This window comes from Mustela lutreola, chromosome 8 (assembly GCF_030435805.1).
Source record: "Mustela lutreola isolate mMusLut2 chromosome 8, mMusLut2.pri, whole genome shotgun sequence".
NCBI lineage: Eukaryota > Metazoa > Chordata > Mammalia > Carnivora > Mustelidae > Mustela > Mustela lutreola.
Genome location: NC_081297.1, coordinates 151,274,525 through 151,287,559, shown reverse-complemented (window position 1 = coordinate 151,287,559; position 13,035 = coordinate 151,274,525). Strand labels below are relative to the sequence as shown.

The following is a 13,035-nucleotide window of genomic DNA, read 5'->3' as shown; positions in this document are numbered from 1 at the left end:
TGTGTATCTTTAATTCACCTGTAGTAACTGTCTTTTTTTCATTGATTTTGGTTTTACTTTTATCATTCTACTAAATTTGTGTATATACTTAGATCTATCTCTGAACTTACTATTTTTCTTCCTTTGGTCTCTTTGCACTATTTTTTTTTTAAGATTTTATTTATTCATTTGACAGAGAGCACAAACAGGCAGTGGGAGAGGGAGAAGCAGGCCCCCCACTGAGCAGAAAGCCTGATGTGAGCCTCAATCCCAGGATCATGACCTGAGCCGAAGGTAGATACTTAATGATGAGCTACTCAGGCGCCCCTATACCCCACTATTTTTAAAAACATGACCTTAAAGTCACGGGTGGCTCTTGGGTGGCTCAGTGAGTTAAGCATCTGCCTTCAGCTCAGGCCACGATCTCAGGGTCCTGGGATCGAGTTCTGCTTTGGGAATCCCTGCTCAGTGGGGAGTCTGCTTCTCCCTCTCTCTCTGCCCCCTCCCTGCTTGTGTAGGCTCTTTCTCTGTCAAATAAATAAATAAAATTGTGTGTGTGATACACACACACACACACATATGACTTTATAGGATATCTTGATATCTGATAAGGCATTGACTTAGCTATTGGATCTTTATTTGCTCACACACATTTTTATAATTCACAAATACTGATAGTTTGTTTTTTGTTTGTTTTGAGAGTGCACAAGTGGGAGGCAGAGGGAGAGAGAACCTCAAACTGACTCCCCACTGAGAGTTGATCCCTTTGTCTTCATCATGGGGCCCCATCTCACAATCCTGAGATCATGAGCTGAAATCAAGAGTCAGTTGCTTAACTGACTAAGCCTCCCAGGCGCCCCCAGATACTGATACTTTTATCTCTTACCATCCAATCCTTACACCTCTTGATTCTCTCCAGATTCTTTACTCCATTTGCCAGCATCTCCTATACCAGTGACATTGTCAGAAGTACCCTTGTCTGATCCCAGTTTTAAAGGGAGTACACACAGAGTTTCTGCCTTAAGTATATCGTTCATTGTAGGCTTTTAGTGAATCAAGGGTATCTCATTCTATTTCCAATTTGTTAGGATTTGGGGTGTTTTTAAATCATAAATAGGTATTAAACTTTGTTAACTGCTTTTTTTGGCTTTAATTGAGATATTCCCTTGATTCCCCCTTTTTATTAAAGTGCTTAATTACACTGATTGGTTTTCTGATACTCAGTCATCCTTGAATTTCTTTTACAAACTCTACTTGATCATAAATACTATTTTAACTCACTGTTAGATTTGATTAGCCTATATCATATTTAGAGTTTTATATCTATATTGATGTGAAATAAACCTATAATTTTTTCATATGATCTTTGATTTTAGAACAAACCCCCTGAGGGAAAATCGTGTTTTTATTTTTGCTGATCTCTTTTGTCAAATTTCCTATAAGCAGGAAGCTTCTATACCCATACAACGAGATGATCGGTCTTCTTTTCCTAATTTCTGGACTCACTTGTATTATTAACTCTTCTGGGATTCCTGGGTGGCTCAGTCAGTTAAGCCTCTGCCAAGGTCCGGGATTGAGTCCCGCATTTGGGCTCCCTGCTCAGTGGGGAGCCTGCTTCCTCCTCTGCCTGCTGCTTGTGCACGCTCTCTCATACACAAGTAAATAAATACAATCTTAAAAAAAAAAAAAAAAAAGAATTAACTCTTCTTTCAAAGTTTGGTAGAATTCATCCATAAGACCATTTGGGGCCTGAGACTGGGAAGCAGAATGTCACCACTTACATTTTAAAATGTTGATTGGTCTGTTTTGCCGAAGGTGAGAATTTGTGTGTGGCTGTAAAATCCAGGCGCATCTCCGTCCCGTCATCACAGGGCTTAGCCGGCCCTCTTGTCGCCATTCCTTTACTCCCTGTCCTCCGTCTCTACCTTCCAGGCCCACACAGCAGATTCACCTCCGAGCGCCCTAAGTGATGTCCGCCCCGCGCCTACAGCAGGTGTTTGGAGCGCTCTATCTACATCCGTTACTGAACCCTGCATCTACGTGTACATCTTCACCATTTCTCCTTAATATCCATGCGAGGGCTTTAACCCTACCCAGAAGGTTATCAGTGTTTGGGGTGAGCCCCATTTGGCTTCTTAGAGTACCTGCTGTTCAGGCTTTTCCAGAGATGATGACCTTAGTTTTACTGCTGCGCAGACCTTACCAAAATCTCAGAGAGAGCTCCTGCCCTTATCACCTGCTTTAAAGTCAGATTCCTCCTGCCCCGTTTCTCTGCCACAACACATGCAGCTTGCTGCCTTCACAGCCTGTAGTTTGTCTTGTGTCTTTCCTCTGTCCCCTCCCACAGCGGCTGGGGTAGACACTTAATGACAGCAGGTGTGTCTGCTTTGTTCACCGCTATATCGCGGGGCTGCCAGAGCAAAACGCCCACACAGAAGTGCTCAATAAATACGGAATGAATTAAAAACTCAGGAAACACATATTTCTGCAGGATTTTCTTACAATCATGGGTCCTTCCTATTCTCTGCATTCTGAATTTTCTTCCCTGGATCAAATCAAACAGGGTTTCGCTCTCGATGCGGTGTTTTGGTGTCTCACCGACTTGCCTTCTCTGAACTGTGCTTTGGCACTGTGCCAACAGCTCTCTTTGGCCAGTGATTACCTACAACTGTAGCCACAGACGAAACTTGTTGTATTTAAAGTATGGATGCCATCAGGGCGCCTGGGTGACTCAGGCGGTCAGGCAGCCGAGTCTTGATTTTGGATCTCAGGGTCCTGGGAGCCTGAGCCCCCAAATCGGGCTCTGAACTCAGTATAGAGTCTGCTTGAGATTCTCTCTCTCTCTCTCTTCCTCTGCCCCTCCCACCCCCTCTCTCTCTAAAAATAAATAACCTTTTAAAAAATAAAATATATTACAATAAAAGAAATAAAATCTTTTAAAAAATAAAATATATTACATACTTCTCGAAAAATATACCAACAGAAAATTTTTCATAAGATAAAAGTGTCTTAATGGGTTTGCTTTTATTTTTGGCCAGAGTCTTAAACCTGAATATGTTTCCTCTACTTTGGCCTTAGGATACTGAGAGCTACAATTCCAGCTGCCGTGTGGACTACATGAGACTCGCTTCTGCAAGCTCTTTTTTTCTCCTGAATTTTTATTTCTTACCAATTATTTATTTTATAGTAAGAGTTTCTCCTGTCTTGAACACCCTAATATGTTCTAGGCAAATTGCCTATGTCATCCATTTAATCTTCGTAGCAAGCAGCAAGATTAGGACATCATCTGTCCTTTACAGATGAGGTTCGTACATTTAAGTCACTTGTTCCTGGTCACACAGGTAGCAAGTGGCGAGCCCAGAAGCCGACGGCTCTGACGCCCAGGAACATGCTCCACCTGCTACTCAGGTGGTCTGCAAGGGTGGTCCGCTTATTAAGATACAGGTTCTGGGCACCATTCCCAACCTGCTAAATAAGAACCTCTTTGAGGGGCGCCTGGGTGACTCAGTGGTTAGGTCATGATTTCGGCATCCTGGGATCGAGCTCCGAATCAGGCTCCTTGCTCTGTGGGGAGTCTGTTTCTCCCTCTCCCTCTGCCCCTGCCTGTGTTCCTTTCTGTCTCAGTCTCTCTCACAGTCAAATAAATAAAATCTTAAAAAAAGAAAAAAAAGAGCCTTTGAGTTATGGGAGGGGCCAGTGACCTACATTTCAACAGGTGTCCCAAGTGACTCTCATGTACCCAAAAGTTCAAGAATTCCTGTGTGAACTGTATAGCTATATCCCCTCTATCTGTTGAGATACTGCACATAGCTTTTCTGACAGTTTTTCCCTAACCAAACAGATATTACTTTCTGTAAAACATCAAGCCTGCTATGCTGCTGACCTTGGTCACGTGTAGATACTCAAGCGCGATTATTATTATTCATTCTGCCTGTCTCTTCTGTGGACTGGCCCTAACGAAAGCACAGAGGTACCGAGGTAGAGGTGGGCCAGCATCCCAGGCCACTATACATAAGGTAACATGAGGCTCAGGACCTTGCTGGAGAGAACGCTGTCTCCCCTCCTGAGCTTCGATAGGCCTTCAGACTCCTCAGGGCTCACCCTGCAACCATGAGTTATGAGCCACAGATGGGGAAGGACTTCTGTTTGCTCTAATTTTTCCTAATATTTTACATCAGACTGGCCTCTAGCCTTAATGCCATGGGCTGGTGCATCCAGAAGTTAAGACCCGTGTGAGGTCAGGGAGGTTGTAGCACTGTCCTGTGTAGGGAGAAGTTGTAATAGGGGTTTTTATGAACCCTATAACACATAGCCTACCGGTTTCCTCTCCGGGGAACAGCAGGATCTAGGCCCTGGGATGCGTAGAGCGGTCGGAGGCACAGGGCCCTCCCCGGGGTCCTCCAGAGCCCAGCCCCACTCTGTGGCCTGATCAGGGCCCATCTCGTTGTTGCAGTGCAAGCCACGTGGATGGCCTACGACATGGTGGTGATGCGCACCAACCCCTCGCTGGCAGAGTCCATGCGCCGGCTGGAGGACGCCTTCCTCAACTGCAAGGAGGAGATGGAGAAGAACTGGCAGGAGCTGCTCACTGAGACCAAGCATAAACAGTAGGCCCCTCGCCCGCCGCGGCCCCACGCTGCCCTCGCCGCCGCGGAGAAGCCCCTGAGGCGCCGAGCCTTCTCTGCTGGCAGAGGAACAGCGACCAGAATAGACAGCTGTGTGAACCGTACTTGTTTCTCAATAAACTTATTTTTAAGAACACCCTGAGGACCCCTTTCTGTCCTACCCAGCAGCATATCAAACCTTGTGAACAAAAAATGAGAATTCTGAGATGCAGATGCTTTCAATGAATCAAACACCCTTAGTGCCAGAAGCACCAAGCATAGCATAAAAAGCCAAAATGAGGCCAGACAGGGACAAACCAGGTCAGAGGCTGGGGCAGGCAGCAGAGTTCAGGCAGATTTATTTACCTTCCCCTGGTGGATTCCAAAATAGGCAAAGGGACACATAATAATGTGTTCATTATCCCTATTTCATAAATGAGAAGAATGAAGTTAGATGTCTCTTCGAAGTCCATGCTAACAAGAGAAGGAGCTCAGGGGAAACTTGGGTCTCATGCAAGAATGGGGGTTGGTGGGAAGCGAGGCTGGCTTCTGGTGGGGCAGAGCAGGTGGGAAAGGCCCCACAGAGGGGCATGAGCCCAAGCGGTCCTGGCCAGGCCTGGGCTGGGCTTCCAGGAGGGGGCTGCAGTCAGCAGGACCATTCCCTAGACAAGGGTTCTAGGCCTCTGCGGACCAGTCAGACGAAGGAAGGCTATAGAGCTGTTCCCAGGAAGAGCCAAGCCAGGCTCCCAGGGCTTGGCGTAAGGACATTTTCCTGAGGACTTTTCTGTTTCTTGTTTCCCCTTCCCACTCCCTTATAGACTCCTTGTCCAGCTTGGGGCCCTAGGGACAAAATACAGGAAGTGTGACTGCGCTTCTAGCCACCTCCTTGCTCTGCTCAGTGGTCGCTCAGCTCCTCCACAAGCCACATCTTGGTCCTTAAGTACGACGCCTCATCAGTCCCTGACTCTCAGAGTCCCAGGAGACCCACAGATGCTTTTCCAGACAGTGCAGCGCTGCAAGAGGGAGCCTGGTGCCGGAGCCCAGAAGAGGAGAACCATCCTGGAGGAGGGGCCGTGTGAGCCCACTGAGCTGTGAGGGCAAGAGCCGGGCCATAAAGGCAGGAGACAACATGCTGTGGGGGGCGGTGGGAAAAGGCTTGGGACGCCCCCAACGAGCTCAGGGGTACAAGGAGCCTCAGCTCCCAGGGTGAGAAATCTCTTTTATGGGGTGGGGGATATGGAAGGGGGAAATCATGAGTCTTATAATAGAAAAGGAAAGTCCCGGAAACAATGGCAGAAAGTTCTGGATCCCAACTGTGCAGTCGATGCCCCAGGTGCTGGTGGACTCCCAGTCCCAGGGTCTCGTTGGAGAGCAGCAGCTCAGAGGGCAGTCTGCAGTGGGTCCGTGGCAGGCAGAGTCAGGATGAATGGACAGAGCACCCCCTTACTCCCCAGAGGAAAGGGCTGCAGCTCTCTGGCCTGGAACTGGGCAGTCCCCTCAGAGACCGTAAAGGTGGCCGTGACCTGGTGGTTGAGGCAGTAAATGGTGTTGCCCAGCGTGGTGCAGTGGAGTGGGGCGGGGTCGGGCAGCGGCAAGGAGGCCGCCCGGCTCCAGGAGCCCGTCACCGTGTTGTAGCGCATCACCGCCGCGCCCACGCCGCGCAGCAGGTCGAAGCGGTAGAGGAAGCCCCCCAGCGCCACCATGTCGCTGGAGCGCCGGTGGCTGGCACTGTAGGGGCACTCATCCCACGCGTCCCTCCCAGGGCTGTACCTCAGCAAGCGGTAGAAGAGGTGGCCCCCGGTGACGTAGATGTCCCCACGACAGGCCACAGCCTCATGGGCCACAGGGAAGGTGCCTGCGGGCAGGGGCGCCCGCAGGGTCCAGGTGTCCGTGCGCGGGTCATAGCGCTCCATGCTGTACAAGCACTCGCCACCGATGGCGTAAAGCAGCCCGTCCAGGGCCACCAGCTTGAGCTGGGCGCGGGCCTGCTGCATGGGCCGCACCTGGCTCCAGATGTTGGTCAGAGGGTTGTAGCAGAAGACCTCGTTGGAGCAGACGGCCTTGGCGCCGGAGCCGCGAATGCCGCCCGCCAGGAACAGGTAGTTGTGCATGGTGCAAAGGCCGCAGCCCCGCAGCGGGGCCTCCTCCGGCACCTGAGTCAGGGGCCGCCAGGTGTTTTCTCGAGCGTCGAACACGTGCAGGTGCGGGCGGGGAGGCGGGGCCGCGGACTCCGCAGCGGGAGCCTCCTCCCCGCAAGGGCCCCTGGCGAGCCCCGAGCGGCTCACCTGGTACAGGCTGGGCAGCACGAGGACCCCCAGCACCGCCCGGCCCCGGCCGGTCCGGAGGCTCAGGATGCGCTCGCGGTCCGCCCCGCTCAGCTGCCGGTAGAGGCTCGGGTCCCCCAGCACGCGCAGCAGGTTGTCGCTCATCAGCTCGTAGGTCTCGCGCGCCAGGCCGGGCTCCCCGTGCTGCTGGGCGAAGGCCAGGACGTCCAGGCAGTTGCCCAGGTCCAGCCGCGGTGGCCGAGCGGCCGCCGGAGCCGGCTCCCGGGCCAGGCCCCGGCTCCCCGGCCTCTGCAGCAGCCCCGGGGGCTTCCCGGCTTCTTCCCGCGCCTCCGGGAACGGCCCCCCGCTGCCCGCCGCGCCGGGCTGCTCCCCGCGAGCCTCTCCGGGGCGTCTCCGCGGCGCGGCCGGGCCGACCCCGCGCTCGGCGCTCTCGGCTCTTCCGCACGCGCTGCGCCGCCGCGGGTGCGGGACCGGCTGCGAGGCGCCCCTCCCAGGGGCGGAGGGCTCGGGGCCAGGCTGCTTGGGCTCGGGGCGCGGGGCGGCGGCCAGGGGCCTGGCAGCGCCGGGCGGCACAGGGTCTTCTCGCTTCTCCTCGACGGCATCGCCTCTCCGACCTGAGGGAGGGTCTGGAGCGGGAGCCTCCTCGGTCTCCACGCGGCTCTGCGGCTGCTCACGTCCCGCCTCAGCCAGGCCCCCCGCGTCTGCCCCTGTGGCCGGTCCGTCTGAGGAGCCTTCCCTGAGCTCCAGGCTGGGGGCGGCCCCTTCAGGCGGGGAACCAGACTCTCTGTTCTCAGAGGGCGCACCAGTGCTGGGATCTCTAGGGCTCTCGAGAGCTGCCTTTGGGGCTCTCCCCTGGGGTCTGTCTTGCCTGGGGAAAGGGTGACCCCGAAGAACCACGGAAATAAGGTTTTCCCAGCTGGTTGGGATTTGTCCCTCCTGCTTGTCCTTGAGGGCCACGCTGGGCTCCTGTGTCATAAGCCTTGACCCACTACTGGGGGCTGGGGCTGGGGCGGGGGCTGGGGCGGGGGCTGGGGCGGGGGCTGGGGCGGGGGCTGGGCCTGGGGTGGGGGCGGGGGCTGGGGCGGGGGCTGGGGCGGGGGCTGGGGCGGGGGCTGGGCCTGGGGTGGGGGCGGGGGCTGGGGCTCGCACTGCACTGAGAGCTTCATCCTCTGCAGGACAATGGCTAACTCTGAGGGACAAAGAGTCTGAAGGAGAGGAGGTCAGAAGAGTAGGGCCTACGCGTAAGAGACCTCCGTGCTGACGGGCTGTCCGAGGGGAAGCCAAGGGTGGAAGAGACTTAGGGATGTGTGGGGAGGGCGTGGCTGAGGGACTCCGGGAGGGGGCGCCTCCAGTGGCCTTTCCTCTGTCCCCACCGCCTCCTCTCTGCTCACTGCTCTGCTCCCCCTGGCCTCGCTGGGATTCTCCCCCTTCTCTGACACGGTGGCCTGCTTGCTCCAGTGTCCCACCCAGTCCCGGGCTGAAGAAAGAGCCATCTCCAGAGCCATTAGCCCCCGCCTTTACCGCGTCATTGGGGTCTGTGGCCCCCTGCCCTTGAGACAAGAGTGAGTGTCCACACGGAGACCCCTCTGGCCATGGGCCCGTGGAGCCTGGGGCCTGGCTGGTGCTCCTGGTGACAAGAACACCCTTCCTCTCCCAGGGCCAGCCTTCCACGGGGGCTGGGGGTCCCCGAGCCTCCCTGCTCTCCAGAGCCAGAACAGGAGCTGCTTGGAGGATGCTCTCCCTGTAGGCCTTCTCTATGCCCTCAGCCCGGGGCCCAGGCTGTGTGGGGTGTGATGGAGGCAGCTCCCGGGGAGCAGAGGGCTTCTGAGAGCCTGTGGCGAGGCTGCTGGCAGCATCCACAGCGTCCCACACACTCACCACAGCGCCCAGGCGCAGGGAGGCCAGCTGTGGGACGTGGCGGTTCCTATCTCCTGAGCTGGGGTCCACCTGCCACCGCCGGCAGCCGGGGCCTCTCTCTAGTGAGCCAGGTCGCCCTGCACCTTGTTGCCAGGGACTGGTGTCCTGTTCTGTGATGGGGAGCAGGCTCTGGTGAGTTGGCACCTTGACTTGGACGCCTCCTGCCTGCACTCGTCCTGCCAGCTCTCTGCCAGGACTCCGAGGGGTGAAGCGTATCAGGATGGGGCCAGGTACCTCCCCTACTTTGCTCTGACCCAGGGGGGCAGTACCTGGCCTGAGAGGCTCCCTTCCTTGACTTTGGGGGGCTCCTGCACTGGCATGACCTTGCTGCTGCCTCAAGGTCCCTCCAAGGGTCACCTCGCCAGGTGTCTTGAGTGGAGGTAGAGCTGTGGCAGCCAGACCTCCAGCTCCCCGGAGCTTCTGATCCTGGGTCCCTGGTGCAGCCAGACTCCTCTGGCCACGTCCCGAAGAGTCTAACTTCCCCTGCCCGGAGCTGTGTCCCTCGACACCACCACTGACCTTGGACTTCAGGGGCAGGGCTGGCCTGGCTCCTCCCGCCTGAGAAGGCTGGGCCCCGGGGGTTGTGGGTGCGGGTCCTGCTGCCTCCTGGTCCTGCCCAGAGCCAAACCAGTGCAAGGCCAGTGCTGTGGCACCCACCACAGCCAGCGCCAGCAGGGCCAGGACAGCGCCGTCCGAGTCATCCTCCCCGTCCCAGCCCCCGCCGAGGCCATCGGGCTCCAGGGTGCCCTGGACCATGGTGCTGGGCGGCAGACTCAGCCTGGGAGCCAGGTCAGCGAGCTGGAGGCCGTGTGTGCTGCCTGCAGGGCGGTCCGCTGTCCGGCCTGGGCTGCTGTCTGCACAGATGGCATCAGCCATGCGCTCCGCCCACAGAGCTGCCCAGTTAAGGTAGACCTGGGCTGGGGGACTAATCGCTCCACCTGGCCTAGGAGGGGGTGGGTCTCTGTGCCTGCCCCTGGATCGGGGTTTGTCGGTGGAGCTATCAGGAGACAACATCATATCCAAGAGCTCCAGGAGCTCGGGGACCTTTCCAGGCCCACCTGGCCCCTTCTCCTTTCCCATGGGGTCCAGTGGCAAATGGCATTGTTCCTTAACACTGTTCCGGATCCCAGACAACCTGCTTCTGCCTACAGACCCTCCAACCCCCCGGACTTCCAGGTCCGACCCTGGGTCTAGCCTCAGGGGTTCTGGCAGGGAAAAGTTACCCCCAGGGAGATGTTATCTGTAGCTTGAGCAACATGATGCAGCCCTGATGAAATTACCAGAAACCCAAGAAGTCGGCTCCACTGTGGGCCAGCGGAGGAGGGGTGGAGAGGCATACAGCCCGTGGTGCCAACCCTGCAGGAGGGTCTCAGACTGGGGAACATCATGGAGGGCATTCATCCTGAGACTAAGCACTGTCTTAGAAAGTGCAACCTCCTGTCACCTCGGCCATGAACTGGAAACTCACACTCTTCTCTCCCCGGACGCGGAAGGGTGCTTGAGAGGGGCCCCCACCTCCCCTCTCCCAGCAGCCACTGGACTTCCCTTACCCTGAGCCCAGCAGAGATGGGCTAGATTTCGCTAAAGGAATTTGCTAGGCTGTCAAGAGGGGAAAAAATGAACAAAATAAAGAAAATCCAAAAGTTGTATTTCTCTCTTTATTGGCCTGGCTTATCACAACACCTGCCCTTTCTAGAGCCTCCGGGGCCTTCCCTGCACCCTGCGGACCATCTTGACTACCCAAATGCCTCTCATGGTGCCCCCAGGAAGCCCTGACCCCAGCCTGCTCTCACCCCTGTTACCTCATCAGCCAGCCCCAGGATCCCTCAGGGAGGCTCCTCTGACCCCAGCTTATCTATCAGCCTGACTTCCAGGTATCCCATCGCATTCCTTGGCCTTCCCTCATCTTAGCCAAATCAGGCCCAGCGTCCTCGCTGGAACTCAGGCCCTTGCAGGTCAGCACTGCTGCTGGGTGTGCATCTGGCCTCCCTCAGCGTGGCTTCTCAGGGGAGGAGCTACGGCTCTTCCATCTGCTTCTCTCTTAACCTGATCTCAGGAATAAGTCTTGGGACAAGTGGGGCCCAGATATGAAAAGGAGCCAGGAGTCTCTGGGACAAAGGCAGGCCCCCACAACATGTATTCATTACTTTTTCTAGGACACAGGGCCTCTCCCTGACTCAGGCAGTGAGGAGATGGCCAAGGAGCATCCCTGGCACCCAGCCTGGGCTCTGCTGGACCTCAGGTTCCTCACCCATCTGGTGGCCTCGCAGCTCCCCTGAGCATATTAGATGACAGTAGGAGGTAGAAGGCGGGCCCGTCCCTTAAGGTGGATCTCAAGTTGGTGGCAGGCTTTATGGACCTTGCACTTAGTCCTGTCCCAGTCCCAGGGCCTGCCTCTTGGTTATTTGGGGTCCAAAGACCTTGAAAAGTTGGAGATGACCTGTATCCCCTCCTAGGCCACACGCTAGCAGGCATTTCTACCCAGCTTCTTCAAACACCTGTTGTTAGCAGAGCCCCGGGCTGCTGTCAGAGAACGGGAGAAGTGTCCAGCAAGTGATACCTTAGGGTGCCATGGTGGGGAAGAACCAAGCACAGGAGATCACCCCAAACAATTTCACAAGGGGTCAAGGACTGTGATGGGTCTTGGTGGCACAGGAAGGGTCTAGACCCATCCTCTATGGAAAGAAGACATCTCCCTCTGTCAAAATCCAGGGGAGGGCAAAACTCTGCCACATGGAAAAAACCCCTATTGGGAAGGTGACTGGGGACATGCTACCTCCCTAAATTGTGGGAGATTTGCCCTCCTAACTTTCCAGAGGAAGTAAAAATGTAGTTCTGCTGGAAAGGTGACAGAACATGACGTCATCTAGACAAACTGTGAAACAAAAATTGTTCCAGTTGTGCCAAGTTCCCATCAAGGTGAGAAACAAACCACCCAGAAAGTAGATGTGACCACGCGTGGCACCCTGCCCCCGCTGAGGCAGGCATGGAGAGGGACTCCTGCCTAGCACCTGAGGCTTCTGTTTCCTCAGACAGCCCAGAACAGGAATGGGCGCGTCTCCTGCCTATCGGCAGCCCGTCGTCCACACACCCTGGGCGCCTGGGTTGAGAAGAAGCGTTGGCACATGAGCCGGTCCTCTGCAGCCACTCACGGAAGACCCCAGGCGCTGCCTGGTCGCGGAGCCTGAACAAAGCCGGACGGTGCCCTTGCCACCGCTGTGCTCTCTCCGAAACACTCAGTGGAAGGGAAGCACAGCGGTGTAAGGACATAATTCCCAGTGGAGAGCCGCAAACCCCACCAAAGGCAGGGCTTTCTCTGTGACTGCCATTTGTAAAATCAGGAAATATTATATAATCAGAAATGATTAAAAAATCTATTTTAAAAGAATTAATAAATATATATACATATATTTAATATTAATAATATATAAAAATATAATTTAAAAGAATATAATAAATAATCCTCTACTGAAAAGTATGCATGTATTTTTATATATGTATAAATAAATAAATAGAATAATGTTTAAGGCTTAGAAAATATAAATCCCAGATTTAATAATCACACCCCACAGGAACGACCTCTTAAGGAATTCATCTGACATGGGAAAAACTCATGCAAAAAAGGAAAATGTTATTTAAAAAAAAATATACAATATGATTTAAAATGGAAAAAGCTAAAATGTAAGCATTCAACAATGTGGGAAGGATGAAAACATGCACATGACTTTAAGATGTGGCATTGGAGGGGCGCCTGGGTGGCTCAGTGGGTTGAAGCCTCTGCCTTCGGCTCAGGTCGTGATCTCAGGGTCCTGGGATCGAGTCCCGCATCGGGCTCTCTGCTCAGCGGGGAGCCTGCTTCCTCCTCTCTCTCTGCCTGCCTCTCTGCCTCCTTGTGATTTCTGTCAAATAAATTAATTAAATCTTTAAAAAAAAAAAAAGATGTGGTATTGGAAATCTTAGCTCAATAATTATTAATAATGTGGCTTTAATACCAGTTTAATACCAGTATTATGGAGAGCCGTAACAGAAGAGGCATAATATTTTTTAAAATATTTTATTTATTTGACAGAGAGAACGTGTGCTTGAGAGCGCGCACGCATAAGCAGGGCGAGCAGCAGATGGAAGGGAGAAGCAGGCTCCCCAAGGAGCTGGGAGCCCAATAGGGGCTCGAGCCCAGGACCCTGGAATCATGACCTGAGCCAAAGACACTTAACCGACTAAACCACCCAGATGCCCAAGGCATAATATTT

The 13,035-nt window shown here is 54.4% G+C and overlaps 2 protein-coding genes across 2 annotated transcripts in view; one reads left to right on the top strand and one right to left on the bottom strand.

Annotated features, from left to right (window-relative positions):
* SYCE3 (synaptonemal complex central element protein 3) overlaps nucleotides 1-4,730 on the top strand; it is a 29,948-nt gene extending 25,218 nt beyond the window's left edge. Inside the window, exon 3 of the mRNA XM_059187414.1 lies at nucleotides 4,433-4,730. Coding sequence (XP_059043397.1) covers nucleotides 4,433-4,590 — 158 coding nt within the window. The 3' untranslated portion in view covers nucleotides 4,591-4,730. The remainder of the gene's footprint in view (nucleotides 1-4,432) is intronic.
* A 1,005-nt stretch (nucleotides 4,731-5,735) lies between these two features.
* KLHDC7B (kelch domain containing 7B) lies at nucleotides 5,736-9,541 on the bottom strand. The gene is made up of 2 exons (XM_059187552.1): nucleotides 8,012-9,541; nucleotides 5,736-7,948 (listed from the first exon to the last, which is right to left on the bottom strand). Exons 1-2 carry the CDS (start codon nucleotides 9,539-9,541, stop codon nucleotides 5,963-5,965), a joined length of 3,516 nt encoding a protein of 1,171 aa, XP_059043535.1. The 3' UTR covers nucleotides 5,736-5,962.
* Nucleotides 9,542-13,035: the final 3,494 nt, after the last annotated feature.